This window comes from Ovis aries, chromosome 1, assembly GCF_016772045.2.
Source record: "Ovis aries strain OAR_USU_Benz2616 breed Rambouillet chromosome 1, ARS-UI_Ramb_v3.0, whole genome shotgun sequence".
Classification (NCBI taxonomy): Eukaryota; Metazoa; Chordata; class Mammalia; order Artiodactyla; family Bovidae; genus Ovis; species Ovis aries.
The window spans coordinates 217,092,310-217,118,356 of NC_056054.1; the positions used below are offsets into that span (position 1 = coordinate 217,092,310).

The 26,047-nt window shown below is 41.5% G+C and overlaps 1 protein-coding gene across 8 annotated transcripts in view; it reads left to right on the forward strand.

Annotated features, from left to right (window-relative positions):
• Positions 1–19,849, forward strand: part of TNIK (TRAF2 and NCK interacting kinase) — a 401,194-nt gene extending 381,345 nt beyond the window's left edge. For 6 of the 8 annotated variants that reach the window (XM_027958352.3, XM_060393683.1, XM_027958366.3 and 3 more), the window contains 9 exons: positions 780–891; positions 1,701–1,871; positions 2,575–2,718; positions 6,182–6,316; positions 10,303–10,403; positions 12,629–12,778; positions 14,538–14,697; positions 14,944–15,083; positions 17,199–19,849. In XM_027958352.3, coding sequence (XP_027814153.1) covers positions 780–891; positions 1,701–1,871; positions 2,575–2,718; positions 6,182–6,316; positions 10,303–10,403; positions 12,629–12,778; positions 14,538–14,697; positions 14,944–15,083; positions 17,199–17,282 — 1,197 coding nt within the window. In that variant the 3' untranslated portion in view covers positions 17,283–19,849. Of the gene's footprint in view, positions 1–779; positions 892–1,107; positions 1,195–1,700; positions 1,872–2,574; positions 2,719–6,181; positions 6,317–10,302; positions 10,404–12,628; positions 12,779–14,537; positions 14,698–14,943; positions 15,084–17,198 lie in introns of all 8 variants that reach the window. The other 2 variants (XM_027958346.3, XM_027958349.3) reach the window with 1 other exon arrangement.
• The last annotated feature ends 6,198 nt before the right edge of the window (positions 19,850–26,047 follow it).

Consider the following 26,047-nt stretch of genomic DNA (forward strand, 5'->3'; position numbering starts at 1 on the left):
TAAATATGAGTTGTTTTAAGGAAACCATCATGAGAAGGAAAAAAATCTTTATTCCCTGGAAGAAATTGTCTCTGAATTGCAGATTTTAAGACTTCTTGAGTCAATACCAGTCCACCTGCATCACCAGGGAGCATGAAAGGCCTCAAATGGGCCAGGAGGGAGTCGAGTGGCTTGATGTCCGGGAAGAAGTGCTGCTATGTTTACATGCTTACTTAACTCGTTGCCAATTTGTCTACTTTTCTTAAGACTACTTAGTCAGTGGGAGGTTGCTTTTACTTGAGAGAGTGATAATCTCTCTGTCTCCACAGCCATCTTACCAGGTACTACATGTGGCACATGATGTCATTTGCTCACTGCAGCTCTTGCAGTCTGATGATTCACGAACTCCTACCAAGATCTAGCGCTCAGTGAGGAACCAATACCAGGAGAAGCTAGGGAGAGAAGCATACACTTTGACTTGGTGGTTAGGGTGTATACAGTTGGATAGTTTGAAGAGTCTTGAGTAAGCTTCCCCTGTGGCTCAGCTGGTAAAGAATCTGCCTGCAATGTGGGAGACCTGGGTTCAATCCCTGAGTTGGGAAGATCCCCTGGAGAAGGTGAAACACTCCAGTATTCTGGCCTGGACTATACAGTTGATGGGGTTGCAAAGAGTTGGACACAACTGAGCGACTTTCACTTTCACTTAGCCATTTTAAAGCCCTAGCAGAGTATTGTTAGCGTTGTTGGTTGCTGTGGTATTTACCTATCTGCTCTTCTTAATCTTCTTGCTTATTGACTAGTATGGCCTGGGGAGCAGCACCAAAGCCTCCTTCACCCCCTTTGTGGACCCCAGGGTATACCAGACGTCTCCCACTGATGAAGATGAAGAAGATGAGGAATCATCAGCTGCGGGTAAGCTAGAAGTCCCCGATGTTTTAGAAACAGCTTGCTTTTCCATTCTCTTATGGCCTGATAATAAAATTAATTCTTCATTCAGTAGTTAAGCCATTAACTGCTTAGGCCCTGTCTTAAAAGGAAGACTTTTAATTTTTTTATAGGATTCCTCAAAGTTCTGTTTTTTGTTTTGTTTTGTTTTGTTTATCATCTTTTCTGTTTTGATTCTGGTAGGAACCCAGAGGTATCCAGGGGCCCTGGGAAAAGCTGTTCCTCCGAGATCTCCAAACTCACCACCTATTTCTCAAAAGCAGTTTCTGGGTACAATGCTGTGCACGCAGTAGATACTTAATAAATGCGTGTTGAGTTGTGTTGAGTTCTAGGTGTGTGCTTCCCACTGCAGAAGTCTGGCTGATTTAGAGGAGAGTCTTGCTTTCTAGAATTCTGCAACTCACTAATCATCAGACTCACCTTAGGCCAGTTTGTCGATGGATAACGTGTCATTTCAAAAAGTAATCTTTCTTGCATATGTTATAGGAGATGGGGATGGTATATTTAATTTTATGAGATGAACATTAATTCCCTCAACTGCTCAAGTAGTGTCTATAAACCTGTCTTACTAATAGATAAAATACTGCTTTTATGAATGACTTGTACTTGATTCTACTAAAAAAAGTGTAAAATATTTATAGTTTCAGCATTTCTTTGCCTTTACTATAAAGCACACTAAACAAGGAAAAATCCTAGTGTTTTGAAGCCCCTTCTCCATGTCTCCATTGGTTTATATTTCAAGATGCCACTGATATCTTTGATTCTTTTTCTCAAAGCTCTGTTTACTAGCGAACTTCTTAGGCAAGAACAGGCCAAACTAAATGAAGCAAGAAAGATTTCAGTGGTAAATGTAAACCCAACCAACATTCGGCCTCATAGCGACACACCGGAGATCAGAAAATATAAGAAGCGATTCAATTCAGAAATACTTTGTGCAGCTCTGTGGGGTAAGTTGGTGCTTGTAACATTCATTACTGGATTGAAGAGGAATCTTACCATCAGAAGAATGTTGATTCAATCGTGGGTGTTAGAGACCTGACTTGGGACTGTCTTGGCCTCAAGAAAGATCGAGAGCAATTTTATATTTAGAAAGAACTAATATACTCAGGATAACAGAAGGAGATCCAAAATGATCTTGTCGCACAACAGGGATGGGCTCAAACCAACAGCAGATGTAGCTCCCACTCAATGCTCACGTACCGTGTGCCCACAGTGTGAGCATATGAGAAAGGTGAGAGGTCCAGGAACCACTGCATGAATAGGAGCGGGGTGAACCTTGGCGAAGTCTCAAGGTGTGATTTACTGAGAGAGCCAAGAAAAGGGTGGGTGTCACAGGAAAGGAATGAAGGCAGATTGTGCTGGCATGACAGCCATGCCTCAGGCTCCTCTCAAGAACACTTCTAGGCAGTAGAGCAGCTTCATGTAGTGAATGCTGCTGCCACTTTATAAAAGAAAACTAATTCCATTACTAGAGCAACAGTGATTTAATTACTATCTCAGAGCTTCTACTTCTGCACTCTCTACTGTGGTGTGCCTACTTGCTCACTAGTTTATATCTACAAGGTACAGCTCTTAGGTTTTACAGGGACCCCAGACACAGAAGAGTAAAGCCTGTAAGAGTCAGTCTTGGGATCCTTCATAAATTTGCAGGTGTAAACCTCCTGGTGGGAACTGAAAATGGCCTGATGCTTTTGGACCGAAGTGGGCAAGGCAAAGTTTATAATCTGATCAACCGGAGGCGATTTCAGCAGATGGATGTGCTCGAGGGACTGAATGTCCTCGTGACAATATCAGGTATGTTGTGAGATGACCAGGTCTGCATGGGTGGGAAAGGTGACCGCCTCGCTTCTGAAGGAATAGTAAGCTCTGCTCATCCCACCAGCAAGTGGCATAGTGAATTATGACCGTGCAGCGAGTGACATCACCCGTATTTTCTAACTCTGGAGACTCTGACCTTCCAAGGGAAGTCTCTCACCTCTGCCCGAAATCTGAATCAGACAGAGACGTGATAGCTGTGTGCTTATGGGGCTTTACCTCTGCAGCAAGGATCTTTTTAAGGTGTCTGCACTCCAGCCACCACTGTCTGTTCCCAGAAGGAGAATATAAAAATGTAGGGTTCTGGGAGTGAGAAATTTTGTAAGCAGAAATTTCTCTGGTCTCTTTTCTTGTAAGAACTGCTTTAGCTTATAGTTCATGGATGCTCTACTGAGTGCTGCTGGCCCATAGGTGATTGCGTCTGCGAGGAGATTTGACTGTAGGAATCATTATTGCTACACTCTACAGCTTTCTGGTTCACACAGAGAGCCTTAAAAAAGATGGAGACAGGGACTTCCCTAGTGCTCCAGTGGTTAAGAATTCATCTTGCACTAATGGAGAACAATCTGTAAAAATACTGAATCTCTATGCTGTGCACCTGAAGCCAATATAAGATTGTAAATCAACTATATTTCAATAAAAATAATACAATTAATCAATGTGGAAAAAACAAACAGAAAAAAGAATTCACCTTGCAATGCAGGAAATTTAGGTTTCAATCCCTGGTCAGGGAACTAAGATCCCGTATGCTGTGCAGCAACTAAGCCCACGTGCTACAACTACTGAGCCCACGTGCTGCAGGTACTGAGCCCATGTCCTGCAAGTTCTGAGCCCACGTGCCACAACTAGAGAGCCCGTGGCCCACAACCAAAGATCCCGCATGATGCAACTAAAACCCGACGCAGCAAGTAAAGAAATAAAAAATATGGAGACAATAGTGAAGGCCTTACTACTCACAGGTTAAAAATGTAACCTGAAAGGCTCTGTCTGTTGAAAGTTTTTCCTTATAGATGGTGTTTGAAGGAGTTTGATAAATAATGCCTCTCTTACTCCCTCCCATCCCCTCCAGTATGAAGCCAACTGTACCCCTGCACATTAGAACCCCCTGAGGAGATGTGAAAAATCTAAGATGCCCCCAGACTAGTGGGTCAGAGTCTAGGATGTGGCCCAAGTCACAGAGGCTTTGGTGGCTACTGACGTGTCTCCACTGTGCAGCCAAGCTGGAGAACCAGCCTCTGTTTCTCAAAGAGACACATTGGGTTCCTCATGGGTTGAGTCTCAAATAGGGTTTAGCTCTTAAGCTGTGCTTCTGTTTTGAGAAGATACCTTCACAAGATGCCGTGGTTCTCTCTGTCTTTTACCTTTCCACTGGATGCTCAGTTTCATCTTTTTATCCTCCCCAAACAAAAGTTAACCAAGTAAATTCTTACTATATTATCATTTAATTCACTATAGTCCTTTATTTGGGCTTTGCTAGTGGCTCAGATGGTAAAGAATCTGTCTGCAATGCAGGAGACCCAGGTTTAATTCCTGGGTTGGGAAGATCCCCTGGAGAAGGCAGTGGCAACCCACTCCAGTATTCTTGCCTGGAAAATCCCATGGACAGAGGAACCTGGCAGGCTACAGTCCATGGGATTGCAAAGAGTAGGACACAACTGAGGGACTAACACAGTCCTTTTGTCTGGGTAATGAGTTCTTGATTGCTATACCCCCAAATCAAATTTACAGCCATGCATCTGCCAGACACCTATCAAAAGGGGAAGTGATATCAGAAAATTCATGTTCAAGCTTCAATATATGATGTATTAGTTTTAAAAGTGTAACTATTCCCTGCTCTCATGAAGCACATGGGTAGGGAAAGAAGAAAATGAAAATAGGAGCCAAAGATTCTTGAAGTGCCCTCTGATCTGTGTTGGCACAGAGAAGAGAAAGCACCAACCTCCTGCCCATCCTGGCTATTGTGATCAACGCATACTCAAGGCTTTGGCTACCAAGAGGAATAATAACTGCACAGTGGTTCCCTCAATTTCAATAATAAAGATATTCTTCTGTCAAATCAAGTGTGCAATGCTTTAATGAATTCTCTTCCTGTTATATGTCACATCTGTAAAACATATTTTTTGACAAGAAATCAAAGGAAAAGTAAGTACCCAAGAAGTGGGTAAATTTCTGATCATTTAGAAAAAGCCACCCCAAAGGACCGTTTCTTATCTGGTATTTAGATAGTCTCAGATGGTTGATTAAATTTAGCTCCTGTATATACCTCAATGTTTTTAAGGTGTTTTCTGGTCATCCTAAGAATTCTTTACTCTAGGATCACTTTACCAACATTCCCCAAAGGGAACTTGTACATTTTTGCACAAGTACACCTCTTTTTGTCCATTCTTATTTCTGTTCGGTTCTTATTTCTGTTTGGTACTTCTTTCAGGGATCTCAGCACCATAAATTCTTCCAGGGTTATTTTCTGAGCCCAGATTGCCTTCACTGAACTTGTTTCTCATATCCTTATGCAATGCCTTTTTCTGTTTAGTAAAATGAAACTACGACCAGCTGTCATCTTTAAAGTAAGAGAGGAGGCGAGTAAGAGGCTCTGTATTAACATATGGTGTGTTGGGTAGAAGATGAGGAAAAGGCAGTCACACCTGAGTATGCTAAAATGTCCATCAACACTCCTTCATGTAATTAGATCTAGAATGTTTTGGAATGCTGATCATCTGTTATTCTGCTACAGAATTAGGTCTTACTGAGCAGACATTGCCCTTTGCATTGGGAGAAGGGAATAAGAGTAGCTTGCTCAAATAAGAGACCACCAGGAACTTCCCTGGTGGTCCAGGGCCTAAGACTTCATGCTCCCAATGCAGGGGGCCCAGGTTCAATCCCTGGCAGGGTGACTAGATCCCACACCAAAGACCTGGCAACTATTCATTTTTTAAAATAAATATTTAAAAATAGAGTTCATGTGAAAGGAAAAAAAGAAGCTACCAGAAAGTAAAAGGTGGTTGTTGTTCTTCAGTCACTAAGTCATGTCTGACGCTTTGTGACCCCATGGACTGCAGCACACCAGTCCTCCTCTGTCCTCCACTGTCTCCTGGAGTTTGCTCAAATTCACCTCCATTGAGTCAGTGATGCCGTCTAACCATCCCATCCTCTGCTGCCCCCTTCTCCTTTTGCCTTCAGTCTTTCCCAGCATCACGGTCTTTTCCAATGAATTGGCACTTCGCATCAGGTGGCCAGATTATACAATGATTATTTGCCCAAAACACTTAAACCTGTTTTAATCATAAGTTCTGGCAGATGCAATACTTTGATGATGCTGGAGACACTGGTTATTATGCCTTCACATATGCACACAATTGTAAATAAAAATAAAATGGAGATGGGGAAGGATTAAGAGAAAAAGCTGTCTCCAGACCTTGAAATTAAATCTCTGTTATTTTAACAGGAAAGAAGAATAAGTTACGAGTTTATTATCTTTCATGGTTAAGAAACAGAATACTACACAATGACCCAGAAGTAGAAAAGAAACAAGGCTGGATCACTGTGGGAGACTTGGAAGGCTGTATACATTACAAAGTTGGTAAGTCTCAAGATGTGGAATTGTTTGCTCAATCCAAACTATTCAGTTAAGTTTCATTCAGTTTTTTTTCTATCAGTTACTGGTGATGCATCTGTGACCAGTTTAAGACACTGCTGGAACCTTAAATATACTTGCATTATTTCCCTGAAAGTCAGATCGGTGAAGTTCCAAGAGTGCATTCAGAATAAAGTCCTAGGCTCCAATTTGACTCCCTCCCAAAGACCCATTAAAATGACAATAAAGGAATAAAAATGCTATCAACCCACAGGACAAAGGGACCAGAAGAAGACAAACCAGATAATAAGAGATGTCAAAAAATTGAACAAGAGTAGTTAGATGACTTGGAATAGATCTAACTGATCAGGAAATGCTGAATTCTAAGTCTGCTCTCAGGAAAGTCATCAAAATCAACCCAGTCACTCAACAGAACCCAGAAAGGCCTGGGACCTCAGGCCCCAGGTGTATTTGAGGTGGAGGTGAGGGTGGGACTAAAAAGGGGAGGATTGTTGGAAAGCTCATGAACAGCAAATCCTGCAGAGCTCAGTCAGGTAGCACCCTCCCTGACTGCAGCAGAAGGCGGCAGGCGGGCACAGCCAGCCTCCTGATGGGGAACAGTGAGTTATGAGGACACACGGATATACACACACACCTTCTTATCCTGTGTGCCTCTCCGAATGTTGCCAGGCATGCTTGTATCCCCAAGCAAGAGATTGAACGGTTGTCTTTGGGTTAGCTAAATGGCCAGAAAGAAAAGATGTTCAGGTACTAATATTTGACATATTGTGGAAAGAGCATGCTATCTAACCACCTTAAAAGTGAAGCCCAGCAATTGATAAGCCCACAATAGCATACAGTGGGGAAATCCGCTTAAAGGAAGGAAACTTAGAAAGAAGGGACTTTAGAGGAAACAAGGATAATGAAGAGTGGAACAAAAAAAAATTTTTTTTAAGAAACTATAATAACTTCAGGTAGATTAGAAATACCATTTCCATAAAAGAAGAATAGGGTTTTGAAAAAAAAAAAAAAAAGATGAAACAAGGTTGGAGAATGTCATTCAGAGAACAAGGAAAACACCTTGAAAATTAAAATGTATAGGCAGGAATAAAAAGTATTATAAAAGAGTTGGAAAATAAAGATGAGAAATGTCTAGGAAGTGGAATGAAAAGAAAAAGGAGAGGATGGGTAAGAAAAAAAAAGATTCAATCCTAGTGGTTCAAAATCTAAGTTATATAAGTTTTAAGAAAAAGAGAAATTAAGAAATGGAAGGGGAAGAAGGCATCAAAGAAAAAATACAAGAAAAGTTTCTAGGATTAAGACCTCAAAAATCTCCAAATAAAAAGATTCACTGAGTACCCAGTATATGAAAATAAATGAAATACTGAAAAATGAATGAAAAAAGACTTACGAGAAGACACAGCAACATGAGATTTCAGTACCCAGGAAGTGAGAAGGCTCTTAAAGCTTTCAGATTACAAGTAAATAATTCCCTGGTGGTCCAGTGGTTGGGGCTCCACGCTCTCACTGCCAAAGGTCTGGTTTTGACCTCTGGTCAGAGAACTAAGATCCCAAGCTGCACCATGCAACCATAAATAAATAATAAGTAAATAAACAGTTTATGATTAGACCCAGAATTAGATGGCCTGGGACCTATAGCAATGCTGGAAGATTAGAAGACAATGGAGCAAGGCCTTCAAAGTTCTAAAGGAAACATTTTTTTTCACTTAGTAATTTATAACCCATCTGTATTAGCCAAGGTTCTCCAGAGAAACAAAACCAGTTTGTGTGTGTGCGTGGAGAGAGAGAGAGAAAGAAATTAGTCCAGGCAGAGTGGGACAATGGAGAGTTTAGGAAGAGGTACCTCCAAGAAAAAAAATGTTACTAATAGATTGCCTGTCATATTTGACTGTATTAAAAGCATTTATAACACAGAAAATTTCCATGTGCTTAGAGATAGATGCATAAAAAATAGGAAGTGGAAAAAATTGGGGAAAACAAGAAAGGAATTATAATAAGGGTATACCACATGTCTCATCTATGAAGAGTAATGATTTTAACACAAGATATTGACTTAACCAAAAATTGTAACTATAACTGTGTTGGAGGTGTGAGGGAAGAAGAAATGGGTACATCTGAGAGAGAGAGAACTAGAGAGAGGAGGCAGTGATAAGAGACGAGATCCTTTCCATGCTCCAGAGTCAGTAGCTAATATCAGATAATATCGACAACTGAAGAAACTTAAATAAGACATTATTAGCATGTCATTGAGAAATACGGAAGTGAATTGCAGAGGAAGTAGTTGAAAATCTATTAAATCAGAATATGGGGAGGTATGCTATAGAGAAAGAATTCAGAGAGCAAGAATCTGGTCAGTTATCCTGGGCTAATTTCTTTAGGATACAGAATACTCTGAGTGTTCAAACATTTTATAAAAGATAAAATAAAACAACTGCTGGGACTTCCCTGGTGGTCCAGTAGTTAAGAATTCACCTTCCACAGCAATGGAGAAACAGACATAGAGAACAGATTGATGGACTCGGTGGGCGGGGGAAGAAGGAGAGGGTGACATGTATGGAGAGAGTAACATGGAAACTTACATTACCATGTGTAAAATAGATAGATAGCCAGTGGGAATTTGCTGTATGATTCAAGGAACTCAAACAGGGGCTCTGTATCCACCTAGAGGGGGTGGATGGGGAGAGAGACAGGAGGGAGGTTCCAGAGGGAGGGGACATATATACCTATGGCTGACTCATGTTAATATTTGCAGAAAACAGCGGAATTCTGTAAGCAATTATCCTTTGATTAAAAATGAAATTTTGAAAAAGAATCCGCCTTCCAGTGCAAGGGGCACAGGTCCCATCCTTGGTTGGGAAACTAAGATCCCACATACGATGCTGTGCGGCCAGTAAAGAATTAAAGCAGTTCCATGTGTATTGTCTTAGTCTGTTCAAGATGCTATAACAGAATATGACAGGCTGGGTGGTTTATGAACAACAGGAGTTTCTTTCTCAAAGCTCTAGAGGCTGAAAAGCTCAAGATCAAAGTGCTGTCAGATTCAGTGTCTGGTGAGGGCCTGCTTTCTGGGTCATAGGAAGCTGTCTTTTTGTTACAGCCTCACATAGTAGGAAGGGAGCGGTATCTCTCTGGGGTCTCTTGTTAAGGGCACTAGTCCCTTTTAAATTTCCAATAACTGGAATCCAAGTTTGAATAATAAGCAAACGGCAGACATTCTGTCTCTACCCACTTGTTGATTCTTCTGCCATCTTGACATACCAGCTCTCAGCTGCTTACATGTGAGTGAACGTAAAAGCCGAGCAAGGAAACATGAAGGATTTTTATACAGATTCTTCTTACAATAAGTAATTCACATCTAGACTTGGTGGTGAGAGAGGCAGTCCTAACCAGTTACATCTTGAGATAGAGCTTTCAGGAGGAAACAAAAGGCCCCAGGTATTCTGCAGACAAGTTTACTAAAAGAAGTTAAATCCATACCTGTAAGAATATCCCACACTGGAGAGCTGCAATGCAGGAGACCTGGGTTCAGTCCCTGGGTTGGGAAGATCCCCTGGAGAAGGGAAAGGCTACCCATTCCAATATTCTAGCCTGGAGAATTCTGTGGACTGTATAGTCCATGGGGAAGCAAAGAGTCAGACACGACCGAGTGACTTTCAGTTTCAAGAACATCCCACACCAGAGCACTACTCTCAGTTAGGGTGATATATAGTGAAGTGTGTGTTTGCGTGCGTGCCTGCTCAGCTGTGTCTGACTCTTTGTGACCCATGGACTGTAGCCCACCAGGCTCCTCTGTCCCTGGGATTCTCCAGGCAAGAATACTGGAGTGGGTTGCCATTTCCTTCAGCGGATCCTCCAGACCGAGGTATCGAATCCTGCAGGCGGGTTCTTTACCATTGAGGCACCGGGAACCAGTCATCAACACAGAAACTGGATTAAATTAATAAACTTAACTCGTAATGTTTCTATTGCAGTTAAATATGAAAGGATCAAATTCTTGGTGATTGCCTTAAAGAATGCTGTGGAGATATATGCTTGGGCTCCTAAACCGTACCATAAGTTCATGGCATTTAAGGTAAGTAGACATGTGAATTACCTAACAAGGGCTTGTTTCTGTAGGTTTCTATCAGGTAACACTGCTCTATCTTACACAGAGACTTGTACCAAGTTTTCTATATAGAATTATTCTCTTCTAAAAGTGAATGAACTCTTGTTTGTTATTCTAGAAGTAAAGACTGGGTATTATCAAGTGCTATTAAATTAATCAAATTAAAATTTGGGTGTACCTTCCTCCTCCATTTCAGGTCTATGCACCATCACGTCTAAGTGGCATTTAATGGGGAATGGTTACCGGGCAAAGCATTCATTGTAATGTTAGACAATGAAATTCATTATACCCCCACCTAACTCTGATATTTCATCTGAAAAAGGCAGACCAACAGCAGCACTGTATCTCAAGTTTGAACTGAGTCTGTTAATCTTACAATCCTCTTAAGCCGTTTTGGTTTAAAGTCCCTAAAACTCACTTGATGGTCATATATCCCCATTGCTATTGGACTTCATTGAAGTGAATACTGAATAGAGTCACATGTGGAAATGGCCTAGATTCTCTGCATCCTTCAATTTTTATTGCTTTTTCATTTTTTCATCTTGTCTAAATCGGTACTCACTGTGGTTGGCTTGATCACTCATGAGAATCAACAGAAGTAGTATGGAGTGATGCTGGTCCCATTGACTCCAGCTCATGAAAGCTGACCCCCAAATGCTAGAAGGACCAGGACTTACAGGCCGTCTGATGTTTTCAGAGACACACAGTCTACCCATAGCCAGTGTTAATTTATCTTCTGTTCATTCTTTCTCTTTGCCTACATCTCTCTCTTCATATCTCCTTGGCTCTCACTTTTCTCCCCACCTTTACAACTCTCGTCTTTCTTTGACCCTTTATGTATTATTTCTTGCCACCTAAGCCATGTGAGGGCAGAAGCTGCCCTGGGAACATTATGAGCCCCTCTTCAGGGCCGAATCACCCCAGTTCTGTCTTATTCTCTTAGCAGCACGAGGGGTTCGTTTGTGATGTGCTCAGGAAGGTGGGCTCATCAGTGGAAATGGGTACCCCTCCATAACCCCACGTTTATGGAGAAGAATTTTTGGGCTGCGTTAGGTTAGTAATAACACTTGGCATGACTCCTGAAAGCTACAGTGGTGCTGCTGTTCTGCCAAAATCTCTCTTTGCAAAAGCTTTTCCATGGAGACCTGTTCCAGTTCTGAAGTTACTACCATCAGTGTACAAGCCAAAGTGCAGAACTGATGGCAGAATGCTTTGTTCAGCAAACCATGCCCAGCCTGGAAGGAGGACGAGCAAAGGCAAGGACTTGAATAGGAAAAGTCTAGAGCTGGCAGGAGGTTGAGCCCTCCTATGGGACACGAGGATTTGGCTCAAACCTCCCATATGTGAAAATGATGTTAGTGAAAAAGGAAGGAGGAGTCTGTTAAGCGGCCAAGGCACTTGTGGTTTCACAGATTCTCTCCCAGATTCCTAGGCCAGTACAGGTAGAGTGGCATTGAAACATTGGCAGAGGAAAAGGAGGGGAGACTGAACAGTTACCTGGGGCTTAGACTCCAGAGTCTCACACACAGAACTTTGATAGCTGTGGCTGGAGCTCTTTGTTTTCTTTCTAGGTAAACCCAGCTAGCCAATGTAAGCCACAAGTCTTGAGATGTACCACCTCAACCTTCCCTCTCTGTTGGTCAAACCCAAGTCTCAGATCTCTGCATTAAGTTTAGAGAAGGTGCTGATCTGATGGGCACTCACTCACCAGGACAATCAGAACCAGAGCAGGCGTGATAACTCAGAACAGGCTTATTTAGCACAGAACTGGCCCCAGCTGCCCCCCTCCTCAGGCTGTCCCTAAACAGGTAGTGACCATGCATGGGCCGGCTGTCACTCAGGAAGGAGAGGGGCCAGAGAGGTGACCGGACCTTCTCGGGGAAAAGGCCAGATATAAACAGGAAAGAACAGCAGTATCCGGGCACCATATGTTTAGTATATGATAACACTATCAAAATTGACAACTGTAAACCAACTTCTCTTCCCTGGAGGACAAGGGGTAGAGCAAGGGGCACGAATGGCTCTTCCTCCTAGAGCCAGAATATGGCTAGCTCTAAAATTGAAAGAAAGATTTCCTAGCTTTTTGATTTAAGAAAAGTCAGACGTGAACTTCCGCAGGAAATAGCTAAAGGAAAAATCCATTAAGATAATGTCTTTGCATGATGTGGACTCTCACAGGGTGATTTTTAAAGTCTTTTGCAGATCTCCAGCACAAGCCACTGCTTGTTGATCTCACAGTAGAAGAAGGTCAAAGATTAAAGGTTATTTTTGGTTCACACACTGGTTTCCATGTAATTGATGTTGATTCAGGAAACTCTTATGATATCTACATACCATCTCATGTAAGTTCCCAAAAGCAGACTGTCAAGACTCTCTGTTCGACAGTCTGCATGTAGAGATTTGTTTTTGTACATTTGTGGTGAAAGTCATGCTAACTTTTACTAATCAGTAAAGCAGATAGACTTTTAGCCTTCACCAAATAGATTATACTTTTCATACATAAAACATGTAAATTTAACTAATTTTTACAGCTGCTTGAAACTGAGTAACATGTAATAGCAATTATTTGCCATTTACTGGACATGTTGTTTCCTTGGATTTTATATTAAAATACATATGATGTTTTCATTCAAGGGGAGGAGTAAAAATGAGCTTCTATTTTTACTTTGTGAAGGAGATTGGTTCATTTTATGTGGAAGAAGGCCAGTGGTCCTTTTTCTGCTCTCCTTCCTCTCTTCAAGTGGAAGGCAATATCATGTGGTAAAGTCAGACACCCCCAAGCACATGCTCTGGCTCTAGCATGTATTCGCTTTGCAATAATGGGCACATAATGGGCAGCCTCTTCGGCCTTCAGCTTTCACATCTGTAAAATGAGCTAAGAGGACCTATCACGAAGAGTTATCATTGGCATTAACTGAGGTGATGCGTCTAAAGAACATGGCACAGGGTCCTGCAATTTGCAGTATTAATATTACTATCCTGACACATTGCCTAAAACATGACTTTTTAAGGGAAATGCTGCCCATGGTTTCACGTAGTAGAAGTGCAATGTAAATTGTGTCTCCAATATGTATATAGTCCCAAGGCTAACATACAGTAGAAACTAGTCATCAACAAAGTCTGAGATTCAGTCTGTTGCTTTTTAAAGAGTTTAAAGACTTTCCTCCACAGAAGCACAACAATTGAAAAAAGTTACTTTAGTGCATGACACACGCACATCATTTGTTACCATGTTGCAGCTTTCCCTCACGTGTGTGTACATGCACACGGACTCGCAACCCGTGCTCTTTTATGAGGGGACCAAGCCACCCCATGATCGTTCTCCAGCCCCTCGGTCATGTCCACCCTGGAACCTACTGGACGGCCATGACACTCTCCACCAGGGGGTCACAGCAATCCCATGTCTGTCTTCATACACGTCAGTCTACGCTTATTTAAATAGTATGATTCTTTTTAATGAATGGTAATTTAAATTTTTTTTCTCAACAAGCCATTCATTTGGATTATTCTTTTATTTGGTCACCCAGATAAACAATCTGTATGGAATTTTCATAGCCTATTTTGGTCCCAACTTTTGGTCCCATGTAGGCTGTTTCCAGCATATTCAACTGGTTTGCACTTTTCCTCGTCTTTTTTAAAAGTAGACAGAAAACACGAGATTTTTTTTCAATGTTCATGAGAATGTGCGCAAATCCCAATTTTACCACCCCATGCTAGTACAGCTTTGGTCAAGTTACATAACCCCTCTGAGATGCAGTCATTTCCCCTGTAGACAGAAACACCTACCGTGTGGAGCTGTTCTAAGACCCAGAAGTTACGTATGTAAAGAGCCCATGCTTGGCACAGGGCAGGTGCTCTGACGTTGTAGTTGTTGCTTTTAGGAACAGGTGAATTGGATTCTTGACTTCATCCCAAAGTTTGTATTTACCAGGGTATTTGGCAGGTCAGTGGTTAAATTAAGCAAAGCAAAACATCAGTCTCTAGAATGCAAATGAAAAAGAGAAATGAAAGAACTTGTTTTTTTCAGTTCTTAGAAGTTGATAGTTAAGATACTGTCTCATTTTGAAAAAGAATAATGCCTGGCCTTTCTTTGTCTTCCAGATTCAGGGCAATATCACTCCTCATGCCATTGTCATCTTGCCTAAGACAGATGGAATGGAAATGCTTGTTTGCTATGAGGATGAGGGGGTGTATGTAAACACCTACGGCCGGATAACTAAGGATGTGGTGCTCCAATGGGGAGAAATGCCCACGTCTGTGGGTAGGTTAACCATTCCTTATCTCCTTCAGCAGTTACACCCCCCAAATGAAACGAAAGTCAAGAAATGTGAAACAACCATTTGATTCCACCAAAAAAAAAAAAAAGTCTGTGAATAACACTTGTAAGACTTGCTTTGTCTGTTTATCTCAAGTCGTTTGTCATTTTTGTGGTTAAGATGTGAACAGATGCTGTGAGTTATTGCCCATCTAATGTTTTTAATGCAGTTTTGGAAATTCCTTTTGACAGCCTACATTCATTCCAATCAGATAATGGGCTGGGGCGAGAAAGCTATTGAGATCCGGTCAGTGGAAACAGGACATTTGGATGGAGTATTTATGCATAAGCGAGCTCAAAGGTTAAAGTTTCTATGTGAAAGAAATGATAAGGTAAATCCGTTTCAACATTTGCATTAGTGTTTGCATTTTAAGAGACCACCAGGTACCTGTGAAACCTTCATTTTCCTTTATACCGATTTGAATCACATCTGTGTTGAACAATCAATATTATCTTGAAATGGCATTATTTGGTTTGACTCATGTGAACCCTCAAAATATACTATTCACACATAAAAAAAGACATGAAAACATCTAAAAATTTCTTGTAAACTCTTAGTAACTCGTGTGGCCTGCAGGCCTTAAGATGACTCAGCAAATACCCCCAATTCTCCTAAACACTTAGTAGAGTTGGCCCATCATTAATCGTTTCACAGAGGGTCAGCCTTATACTCCATGTTTAGACTTCTCACAGAATCACTGTTGGGGCATAACCCATCACATCATATTCAGCTTTAAACGTAAAACCTGTGACATGTAGAAATATAAAGATTTTGAGAAGTGCCACCTGTTCCTTGAGGAATGCACAGTCACAAACTCAACTAGTGCCATGTCCTGTGTCATGCCAGCCGTGTTTCTTCTGAAGTATCTTAGGGGGACTGTTTTCCAGTGAAATTGGCGGTGTTCGTCTGGCATAACAGTCGCCCAGAAGGGTGTTCTTCCCCCTTGCCCTCCCTGTAGACTCACCCAGAGTTCTCGGTAGCTAAGCTATACTGTATTTGTGAATCCACCCTTTGTGACTATGGTCAGTTTAGAAATGCTGTCCCCCAATTCAGCCAACGTAAACATTTATAGAAAAGAGTGTGATGGGTTGAACAGACCTACGTCTCTTGGCTCTCTCCCATTCCCTAGAAGCCAGGCTGGTCTTAGTATGACCCTGGAGCAGCCAATTAATCTGACGTGGTGTGGTCTGGGTGGACAACAGTTGGGAGGGGCAAGAATGGTTTCCAAGGCCTCATCAGAATATGCCAGAAAACAGACCTGACCCCAAGTAAAATTCCAGCCCCCACCTAGTCTCCGGGGATCCTAAGGCCAGGACTGATCTAGGCACGGACCCCCAAACTCTAGAAGCCCTTACTGCAAGGCCTGTCCACACCCTCAGGAACAGGCCGAGAGCACAGCAGTGTCAGGGCGCTGAGGCTGAGAGCCGGGGCGCACACAGCCTGGAGGGCAGCAGCCCTTTCCTCCCCTTGTTGTGTTTCCACACGTCCTCTGTGCTTCCCCCCATGATCACTGACCCCACAGTAGCTTTACTAACATATGTAGCATTAGCTGAATGACACACATTTCCACAGAGCTTCCTAAGAAGCTGTTGGGAGAGACAGCAATGTTCTAAAGAAGTTGTGGAAATGAAGTAGCAGAGACTTTATACTAGTGACAAAGTAAATGCCTTGGACCAAAGTGTGGTGTCGGCTGATTCTTAAAGGACTCGGCCAAAGCACGTAATATTATTTTCCTAGGCAGCGGCTCATGGATGTTCGGCTCAGGCAAGCAGTACCCCAAATCTTGCTCCCTTCTCTCAGTTGTTGGATAAAATGATTTAGCAGACCCAGACCTAATGGACTGCGGTTCTCCTTATGAATGCCATGATCTCCTTCAGCCTAGGATATGCCTTCTTCATCACATCAGCAGAGAAGCCAAGTGTTAACTCTTGAAATGCCATAGTGAATAGGCATTAAACACCTTATCCTATCCGACTAGAGCCACTTGTTTGTTTGTTTGTTTTTTAATTGAAAAATGAAGCTGTATAGTAGGCAGTAGGCCCCAAATTCTCTCTTGACTTTCATTCCCAAAGTCTGCCCTCTTGTCATTAGGAGAGAGATGAGGGGAGCCCTTGTGACTTTCCAGAAATTAACAACGGACCTGTTGTGTTCTTGACCAGAAATCCAGCATATTATCCTAGCATGAAACTCCCTTGTAAAAAGTGAGCACCCAGAGGGTTGTTGCAAATCAAGATGTGATAAGTAATAGTAACCTTATAGGAATAAAGGCAGGAATGCCCACAGAGGATGCGGTGTATTAAAAGATGCTTTAAAAACACCAGCCATTGAGTCTTAAGAGCTGACACATGGCAAGGATAGGACATGTGAGAGAAAAATGGATGGACGGTTGAAGAAAAGCGGGAGAGAAACCATGCAGCTGAACTAACTTCTTTTTAATTTCAAACAGGTATTTTTTGCATCCGTGCGATCTGGAGGAAGTAGCCAAGTGTTTTTCATGACCCTCAACAGAAATTCCATGATGAACTGGTAACAGAAGAGCACTTGGCACTTATCTTCATGGCGTTATTTCTAATTTAAAAGAACATAACTCATGTGGACTTAATGCCAGTCTAGAGGCAGAATCAGAAGGCTTGGTTGAACATACTGCTTTCCCCTTTTCCTCTCCCTCCACCCATCCCGATACAGTCCATCTTTCAATGTTGCAGCCTGGTTGAGAAGGAGAGAAAAAGGTGGCAGGAATTTCCAGGAGATCCCCAAGAATGCTGCGTTGTCTATGGACAGAGATGGACCATGTGCCCTTCGGAGTTAGGGATAGAAACAAATATTGTGTGCTCTTATGATTAAGCTGTGTTACGGTGGATTTTTCAGTTTTGTTTTGTTTTTTACCTTTTTTTTTCTTTACCCCCTTACTTTGTAAGAATGGGGAGAGAATGCATACTGAGAAAGTGTCTGTTTTTAATTCTGTCTGCCTGCTAGCTTTAAGTATATGATATGTTGTTAAGATCTCCAACTTCAAATGGTGAGAGACGGCACAATAAATGTACCTTATCTCTTTACACTGAAGGCCATAACTACACAGTGGGGTAATTTTAGAACTCTTTTGCCTTCACCAACCCAAGAGGTTGCTTTTTGATAGCAACTGCTAATGAATTTTTAAAAGAGAAGAAAAATACTAGTATTCCCCTCTTTTGGGAAATAGATTTTAAATGGCTAAACTACTAGCCTTAGACTAATAAAATCAACTACCATTTTTGTGAGTCTGGCAGGCCCTATTTTATAGGGCCCTATACAGAACAGAGTGTGTCTCGTGGGATAGTAGTGCCATTGAGTTAAGTTGACTCTAGTAAATGAGGGACTCTATATACAACGTTGCCTCAATGATTACTGCAACAGATCAGGGCAAAAGATGGGATGACAGAGGGGGTCAGATGGAAAGAGCTTCTGGAAACAAGCTAAAAATGTATATATATACACACACACATTTTTTTTTTCAAATGCACAAAACTTCCCAGCTAGGAAGTCACTCTGTTTGGGCTTCGTTAGGAGTTAAGACCTTGTTCTTTCTGGGAATTGGAGAATCGATGACATCCAGGCTCTGGTTACTCCCAGCTTCCTCCTGAGGTGCCACTGTCTCAAGATGAAAACTGTGACTGAAAAAATAATAATAAATGTTTCTGAGCTGCCTGTGTTCTCTCTGGGTTGGTGAGAGAAGGGACTAGACTACTAAGCCTGCCTGGGACCCAGCAGGCATCATTGGTTCAGATTTTATAGAACTTGAAAGCAAGGCTTTGGCCAAAATTCTGAGACCCTAATCATTTTACCTTCCTCTAAATTACCCAACATCCGGTAAACAACGTTTGTGCAGAGATATGTATGTATTTCGTTCAGGTTGACTTGTGTCCTTATAAACTCTTCCACGGATGATTTGAATTTTTGCGTGACTGTCTGGGATATTTTTTCCAAAGCTCTGAGCATGGCCGCCTGTGGTATCAAGGTGTTGCAAAACAGTATCTGTGTTGCGCTTCCTGTTTTAACCTACCTCGTTTCGTTTGTTTCGTTTCACTGTTCATCACAGCAGTGTTATCTCCAGGAGACATATAGAGAGCTCAACTGGCAATCTCAGGTGTATTTCACATTTGAAAAAAACCAAAACAGTAGTTGACCAAATTGTTCTTGAAAAATTGAAAAAAAAACAATCCAACAGCAACAAAACTAATGTGGCTTGTTTCTGGAGAAAACAATTACTGTAAACAGATCCAGAACGAAAAATATGAGCCTACTGATTTTGCCTAAATACATGAGCAGCTGATGTACTATTAATGAGAACGAAATACACATTAGGAAAACAGCGCCATTTCAATCTGGTGGCTTGGGCAAGGGGGGGGACACGGAAGGGGAACTACTCTAGTTTTTGAAGTGGCTGATTCTGCCCCTCCTGTAAAGGTGGTTGTCATTTGCATTTATTTAAAGCAGGTAACACACAAATGGAATTGAGGATTATCTTCAGGCGATCACCAAGATGTCCTCATTGTGGTCCCTTTAGCACTCAAAAGCAATGAAATCCTCCCGTTCTCATTTTTACTGCTAAGGTTCTGCTGCTGAACAATAGGATCTTCGCAAATTCCATGCCACAAATTCAGCAAAAACGTTTGGGATCGAATAGCAACTACTGTCATTGGATGCTGCCGTGGACAAGACATTGATTTGGGTCTCATCTCCGCATGTGATTGCCACCAGCTCTTTATATTGCTGCTGTGGTATTTTGAACCAGAAGCTTCTTTAAATTATGTTGCAAACTGATCTTTGTTTTATGTTTTGTTCCGTTTTGATTTCTAAGTGATAAGTTCAGAACACACAGCTTTAACTGATTTTTTTTTATTGTGGGATTTGGGGTACAGTAAAGAAATAAAAGGGAATCATTGTGTTTAAACATAAGGTAGTTTGTGAATGTATTTTTTAAAATCTAGATTCATTGAAACAAAAAATCATAAGAAAACAATATTAATGCAGTCTTGTTTACAGTATGTACACTGACATGACATAGACCATGAGCTTTTCTGGTGCCAAGAAAAATAAAACACAGACGTTAACCATCAAGCCATGCTTTTTATAATTTTGTACAAATATTTTACACAGAGTACAAAGCAAAATGAAATTTAAAACAGCCCCCCACAAATCTGTGCTCCTTAAAAGATTTCTAAAGAATTCCTTGAAGCTTTTATCTCCAAAAATACATTTTCCTCCATAAGGACAGGCCCTAGCCCTGAAATACTGAAGGCCTAGGTCATGCAGAATATTTCAGAATAACTGTTCTTGTGGCTCATAACAATTACCAACATTTCAGTTTGCCTTAATAATTTTTTTTTTTTTTGGCAGAAGCAAGGGGGTGGTTGTGCTTTTCATCCCTCAATATCATCTTTAAAATGAGCCAGTTTTAGAGATTAAAAAATTAACCTGTGAGAAAAACTAAAACTGAAACTAGTTTCAAAGCTAAAAAAGTTTTTATCAAGATTTGTATACAAAGAGAAATGGAACCCTCCCTCCCCCAGAGTTTCACTGCTGCTGCTGCTGCTAAGTTGCTTCAGTTGTGTCTGACTCTGTGTGACCCCATAGACGGCCTCCTACCAGGCTCCCCCGTCCCTGGGACTCTCCAGGCAAGAACACTGGAGTGGGTTGCCATTTCCTTCTCCAATGCGAGAAAGTGAAAAGTGAAAGTGAAGTTGCTCAGTCGTGTCTGACTCTTAGCGACCTCATGGACTGCAGCCTACCAGGCTCCTCTGTCCATGGGATTTTCCAGGCAAGAGTACTGGAGTGGGGTGCCATTTTCTAGTTTCACTAGATCGTTTCATTCCCTGCTACATGCAATGAAATCCAGTGTGGCTGCTTACACCACAGTGGGGGGCCAGGGTCTGTCAGCTGATTGTCATTGCTGGGTGCTAGTCCGGAACATTAGTGAGGATTCCTCCATGCAGCGCATGGTGGGAGCAGATGACCTCAAGATCCTTTAAGATGAGGAGAGTTCTCCCCATGCCAGTTACATTCAGATCGTTGTCCTTGCACACAAGCTAAGGGAAGATATCTTGCACTAAGTGCCACCCAAAATCTACTGACTATTTAAATAGAGCTCATTTTTCTTGAAGACTTTCTAACAGCCTCAAGAAGACCAAGGGCTATTTCAACAGTGTAGATTAAGATACAGATGACATCCCACGAGGCCACTCAAACAGGTATTCCATTTTTCTCACACTTTAACATTGCTTTCTAAGGCATACTTCTTACGTACATCACATCAAGTACACATTTTTTTTAAAGCCTGTTAATTCCTGGTTGTCAAGACCTACTAACAGTTTTCTGTCTGCTCTTGTGACTTATTGGTAAGTGGTGTCTCTGGTCCCTCCTGTGCAGTAGATTAGAAAGATTTGAAAAATTCAGGCCGGAGCCATTTGGGTTTTGTCCGTTGCCCAGACAAGGAAGCAGCTAAAGTCTAACCTCACATTCCATAAGCTAAAAAAAAAAAAATTTCCCTACTAGTACGTGTCCTAGTTCCTGTCACTGTATTCTTGAAATGTTGAAGAGCTGTTTGTGTTAATAGTGTGTGTTGTCTTTCAAAGTCTGCTTGAACAGGCATCACTTTCATTCATGCTGATTGCTTTAAGATACAAGATGTGCCATATTTTTAAGAAAGAACATGCCATTATTGGTCAAAATTTTTTAAACTTCTGGAGGAAAATAGAATATCCGCAACGTGCTGATGGCAATTCTGAATGACTCTGTCATGCTCTAACCATCTCAACAGTTTTGGTGAATTATTAGTCACTTTTTCATTCATTCCTCTTAACCTTAAATCTAAACAAATCAAAAAAATAACAAACAAACCCAAAACTGACTTAACTGAGACTATATAGTTACAACCTAAAATCCAAAAATCTAAATTTGATTTCATTTGCCTGTCAATATTTCTCATAAATACCATTACATTTTGGCCTTGATCAGGGTTGCAATATCAAGAATCTTAAAATGCTCTGTCCTTGTATGGGTCTCAAAATGGATATAAACTGATCTTCTTTCAGAAGCCCCAGCTAAAAAGAAAACCTCTTGAGAATTTGCAAGTTTAAAACTGACCATTGAGGGACTTCCTGGTGGTCTAGTGGTTGAGACTCTGCAGTTCCACTGCAGGGGGTACCGGTTCCATCTCTGGTCAGGGAACAAAGATCCCTTACCCTGCATGGCACAGCTGAAAAAAAAACTGACCATTTACACATGTCCACCAAACATTGTCTAGTATTTCTTGATTTCCAAATTGTATCATTGGGATTTGGGGGATTTTCTGTAGATACTTAGGATATTCAAAAATTTGCATAACATTAAACAGTATGAGACCATAACTCTCTGCTTTGAAAATTATTCTTCTAAGGCTGTCATCCCAGAAAATGCCAGAATGCACCAAAATAAAAATCTTCATAAAAGCATTTTTAAAACAAAAATCTCTGAATAAGTTTTGAGATATTCTAAATTCACGTCAAAATCTTGGACTCTGTGTCCATGATGCCAAACATTTGGAGGAAGACTAGAAAATACAGTTTAAAATAGAAATGTCCTGAAGTTTCCAGATTTTGGGGGTTTGTGTACATATCTTCAAGCAAACTCAATTCCTTGCGTGATAGGGTTTGGTTTTGATGGTTGGTTTTTATCACGCCAAGTTGCACTGCACAGTTGGGGCTGGAGGAAAGGTAAGTTTTCATTTCCAGCTACGGATCATTGCTCATCTGTAGCAAACATCCATGCCCCAGTTGTCTCTTCCTCGTATTTCTCCCTCTGGGGTTAGTGTTAAGGAATAGTAATTTTGTATTATGGTTTATTTAAAAACCTCCGACATCACCCTGAATCAGAATTTCAAATGTTAGGTGACAGCAAGAAATAAATCTGTAGCAGGGGGAAAAGGATGACAGCACAGATGAAGTTTCAAATTGGATGTTGTGAAACTGTTTTTGTGCATTTAGCTGTCTTTTTTTTTTTTTTTTACAATGTTAACCTAACTGTAGAAATGCCAAATTTATAATATTGGAAGGGAAAACTATCATTTTGCTATGCCTAAGAGTGTTTATGCTGTTTAAATCTCCAGTTTTCTAAAGTGTTTTAAATTGTCAAAAATATGCTGAAACTGGATCATTCTCACCTGTGCAGTGGTATAAAGAAAGAAAATCTTCTTGGCATATTTTCTAGTCTGAACCTTTTGGTTACTTTCAGGTATTTTTTCCTTGCATTCACAAAGTCTCCAGTTACTATTGTCTAAGGTTGTTCAAGCAGTAGTTAGAAATGATTTGGTGGGTTCTAAGCCAAGGTTTTCCTTGACTGTGACTGCCATACCCTGGAATATACTATTTTATGTTATCTCTATCAAAATGTGAATAATAAAATATTGATAGTAGTAGGACTCCTGCTTGTTCTTCATTCAGTTCAGTTCAGTCGCTCAGTTGTGTCCAACTCTTTGTGACCCCACAAATCGCAGCACGCCAGGCCTCCCTGTCCATCACCAACTCCCAGAGTTCACTCAAACTCACGTCCATCGAGTCAGTGATGCCATCCAGCCATCTCATCCTCTGTCGTCCGCTTCTCCTCTTGCCCCTAATCCCTCCCAGCATCAGAGTCTTTTCCAATGAGTCAACTCTTCGCATGAGGTGGCCAAAGTATTGAAGTTTCAGCTTTAGCATCATTCCTTCCAAAGAACACCCAGGACTGATCTCCTTTAGAATGGACTGGTTGGATCTCCTTGCAGTTCAAGGGACTCTCAAGAGTCTTCTCCAAGACCACAATTCAAAAGCATCAATTCTTCGGCACTCAGTTTTCTTCACAGTCCAACTCTCACATCCGTACATGACCACAGGAAAAACCATAGCCTTGACTAGACAGACGTTTGTTGGCAAAGTAATGTCTCTGCTTTTGAATATGCTATATAGGTTGGTCATAACTTTCCTTCCAAGGAGTAAGCGTCTTTTAATTTCATGGCTGCAGTCACCATCTGCAGTGATTTTGGAGCCCCCCCAAAATAAAGTCTGACACTGTTTCCACTGTTTCCCATCTATTTCCCATGAAGTGATGGGACTGGATACCATGATCTTCGTTTTCTGAATGCTGAGCTTTAAGCCAGCTTTTTCACTCTCCTCTTTCACTTTCATCAAGAGGCTTTTTAGTGGCTCTTCACTTTCTGCCATAAGGGTGGTGTCATCTGCATATCTGAGGTTATTGATATTTCTCCTGGCAATTTTGGTTCCAGCTTGTGCTTCTTCCAGTTCAGCGTTTTTCATGATGTACTCTGCATATAAGTTAAATAAGCAGGATGACAATATACAACCTTGACGTACTCCTTTTCCTATTTGGAACCAGTCTGTTGTTCCATGTCCAGTTCTAATTGTTGCTTCCTGACCTGCGTATAGGTTTCTCAAGAGGCAGGTCAGGTGGTCTGGTATTCCCAACTCTTTCAGAATTTTCCACAGTTTATTGTGATTCACAGTCAAAGGCTCTGGCATAGTCAATAAAGCAGAAATAGATGTTTTTCTGGAACTCTCTTGCTTTTTCCATGATCCAGCAGATGTTGGCAATTTGATCTCTGGTTCCTCTGCCTTTTCTAAAACCAGCTTGAACATCTGGAAGTTCACAGTTCATGTATTGCTGAACCCTGGCTTGGAGAATTTTGAGCATTGCTTTACTAGCGTGTGAGATGAGTGCAATTTTGTGGTAGTTTGAGCATTCTTTGGCATTGCCTTTCTTTGGGATTGGAATGCAAACTGACCTTTTCCAGTCCTGTGGCCACTGCTGAGTCTTCCAAATTTGCTGGCATATTGAGTGCAGCACTTTCACAGCATCATCTTTCAGGATTTGAAATAGCTCAACTGGAACTCCATCACCTCCACTAGCTTTGTTCGTAGTGATGCTTTCTAAGGTCTGCTTGACTTCACATTCCAGGATGTCTGGCTCTAGATGAGTGATCACTACTACTACTAATTCACTTCAGTCGTGTCCAACTCTGTGTGACCCCATAGACGGCAGCCCACCAAGCTCCCCCGTCCCTAGGATTCTCAAGGCAAGAACGCTGGAGTTGCCATTTCCTTCTCCAATGTATGAAAGTGAAAAGCGAAAGTGAAGTCGCTCAGTTGTGTCTGACCCTCAGCGACCCCATGGACTGCAGCCTTCCAGGCTCCTCCGTCCATGGGATTTTCCAGGCAAGAGTACTCCCACCATCATGATTATCTTGGTCGTGGAGATCTTTTTTGTACAGTTCTTCTGTATATTCTTGCCACCTCTTCTTAATATCTTCTGCTTCTGTTAGGTCCATACCCAAACTATTATCCCTTCTTCCTCCCAAACACTGGAATGCTTTGAAGCTCTTGCCCTTAGCCTGTGAAGTCTCCAGTTATCTTCAGCCACTCCCCTCATTGTTTCAGTATCTTGGCTCTTAGCTCCTTCTCACTATCTCCAACAGCACCCTTGATTAGTTCTTGTGATCTCAGTAACCACTTAGATAATCCTCTAAATACCCTGGCTTTTCAGTTTCCTGATCTTGACCAGTTAAATTGAAGGATTACAGATTACCTCACCACCTCCTAAGCTGGTAGCAGTCAATCTTCATTTGCTCTTGGTGGACCTGTCTGTCCATCATCACCAAATAAAGGTCATCACCCCAAGAATCCCCCCGCCCTCTTCTGCATCACCAGCTTTACCCATTCTATTGGAGAATTTCACCACGTTCATGCTGCAATCTCTTGTGTTATAAACACTCTCGGCCCCATTATCCTCCTTAATTGCTATCTTATCTTCTCCCCTTCACACACAAGAAAACCTCAGATCAGGCTTTTATCCCCACCACAAGCAGCTCTTGCTGAGGGCACCAGTTACATTTATGATGTCAAACGCAGTATCCAGGTCTCTGACTTCATGCTTCTTGATTTACCTTCAGTCTTTAACACAGGTAATGACTCCTTCCTCTTTGAAGAAGTGTCTCAGCTTGGGGACACCCCTCATGTTCTTTCACCCCTCTGGCCATTCCTTCTGGATCTCCTTTGCTGAATTCCTAGAGTGCCCAGCACTGGATATCCTCTCTCTTAAGTGATCCCTTCCAGTCTTGGGGCTTGAAAAACCAACTATGTAAAGACAATACTCGTATTTTTATTGCCAGCCCTAACCTCTTTTCTGTAAACCAGATTTATACATCTAACTATTTACTTGACATCTTCATTGGATGTGCAATTGACATCTCAAATTCAACACGTTTAAAACCAAACTGATTTGTACTCCACC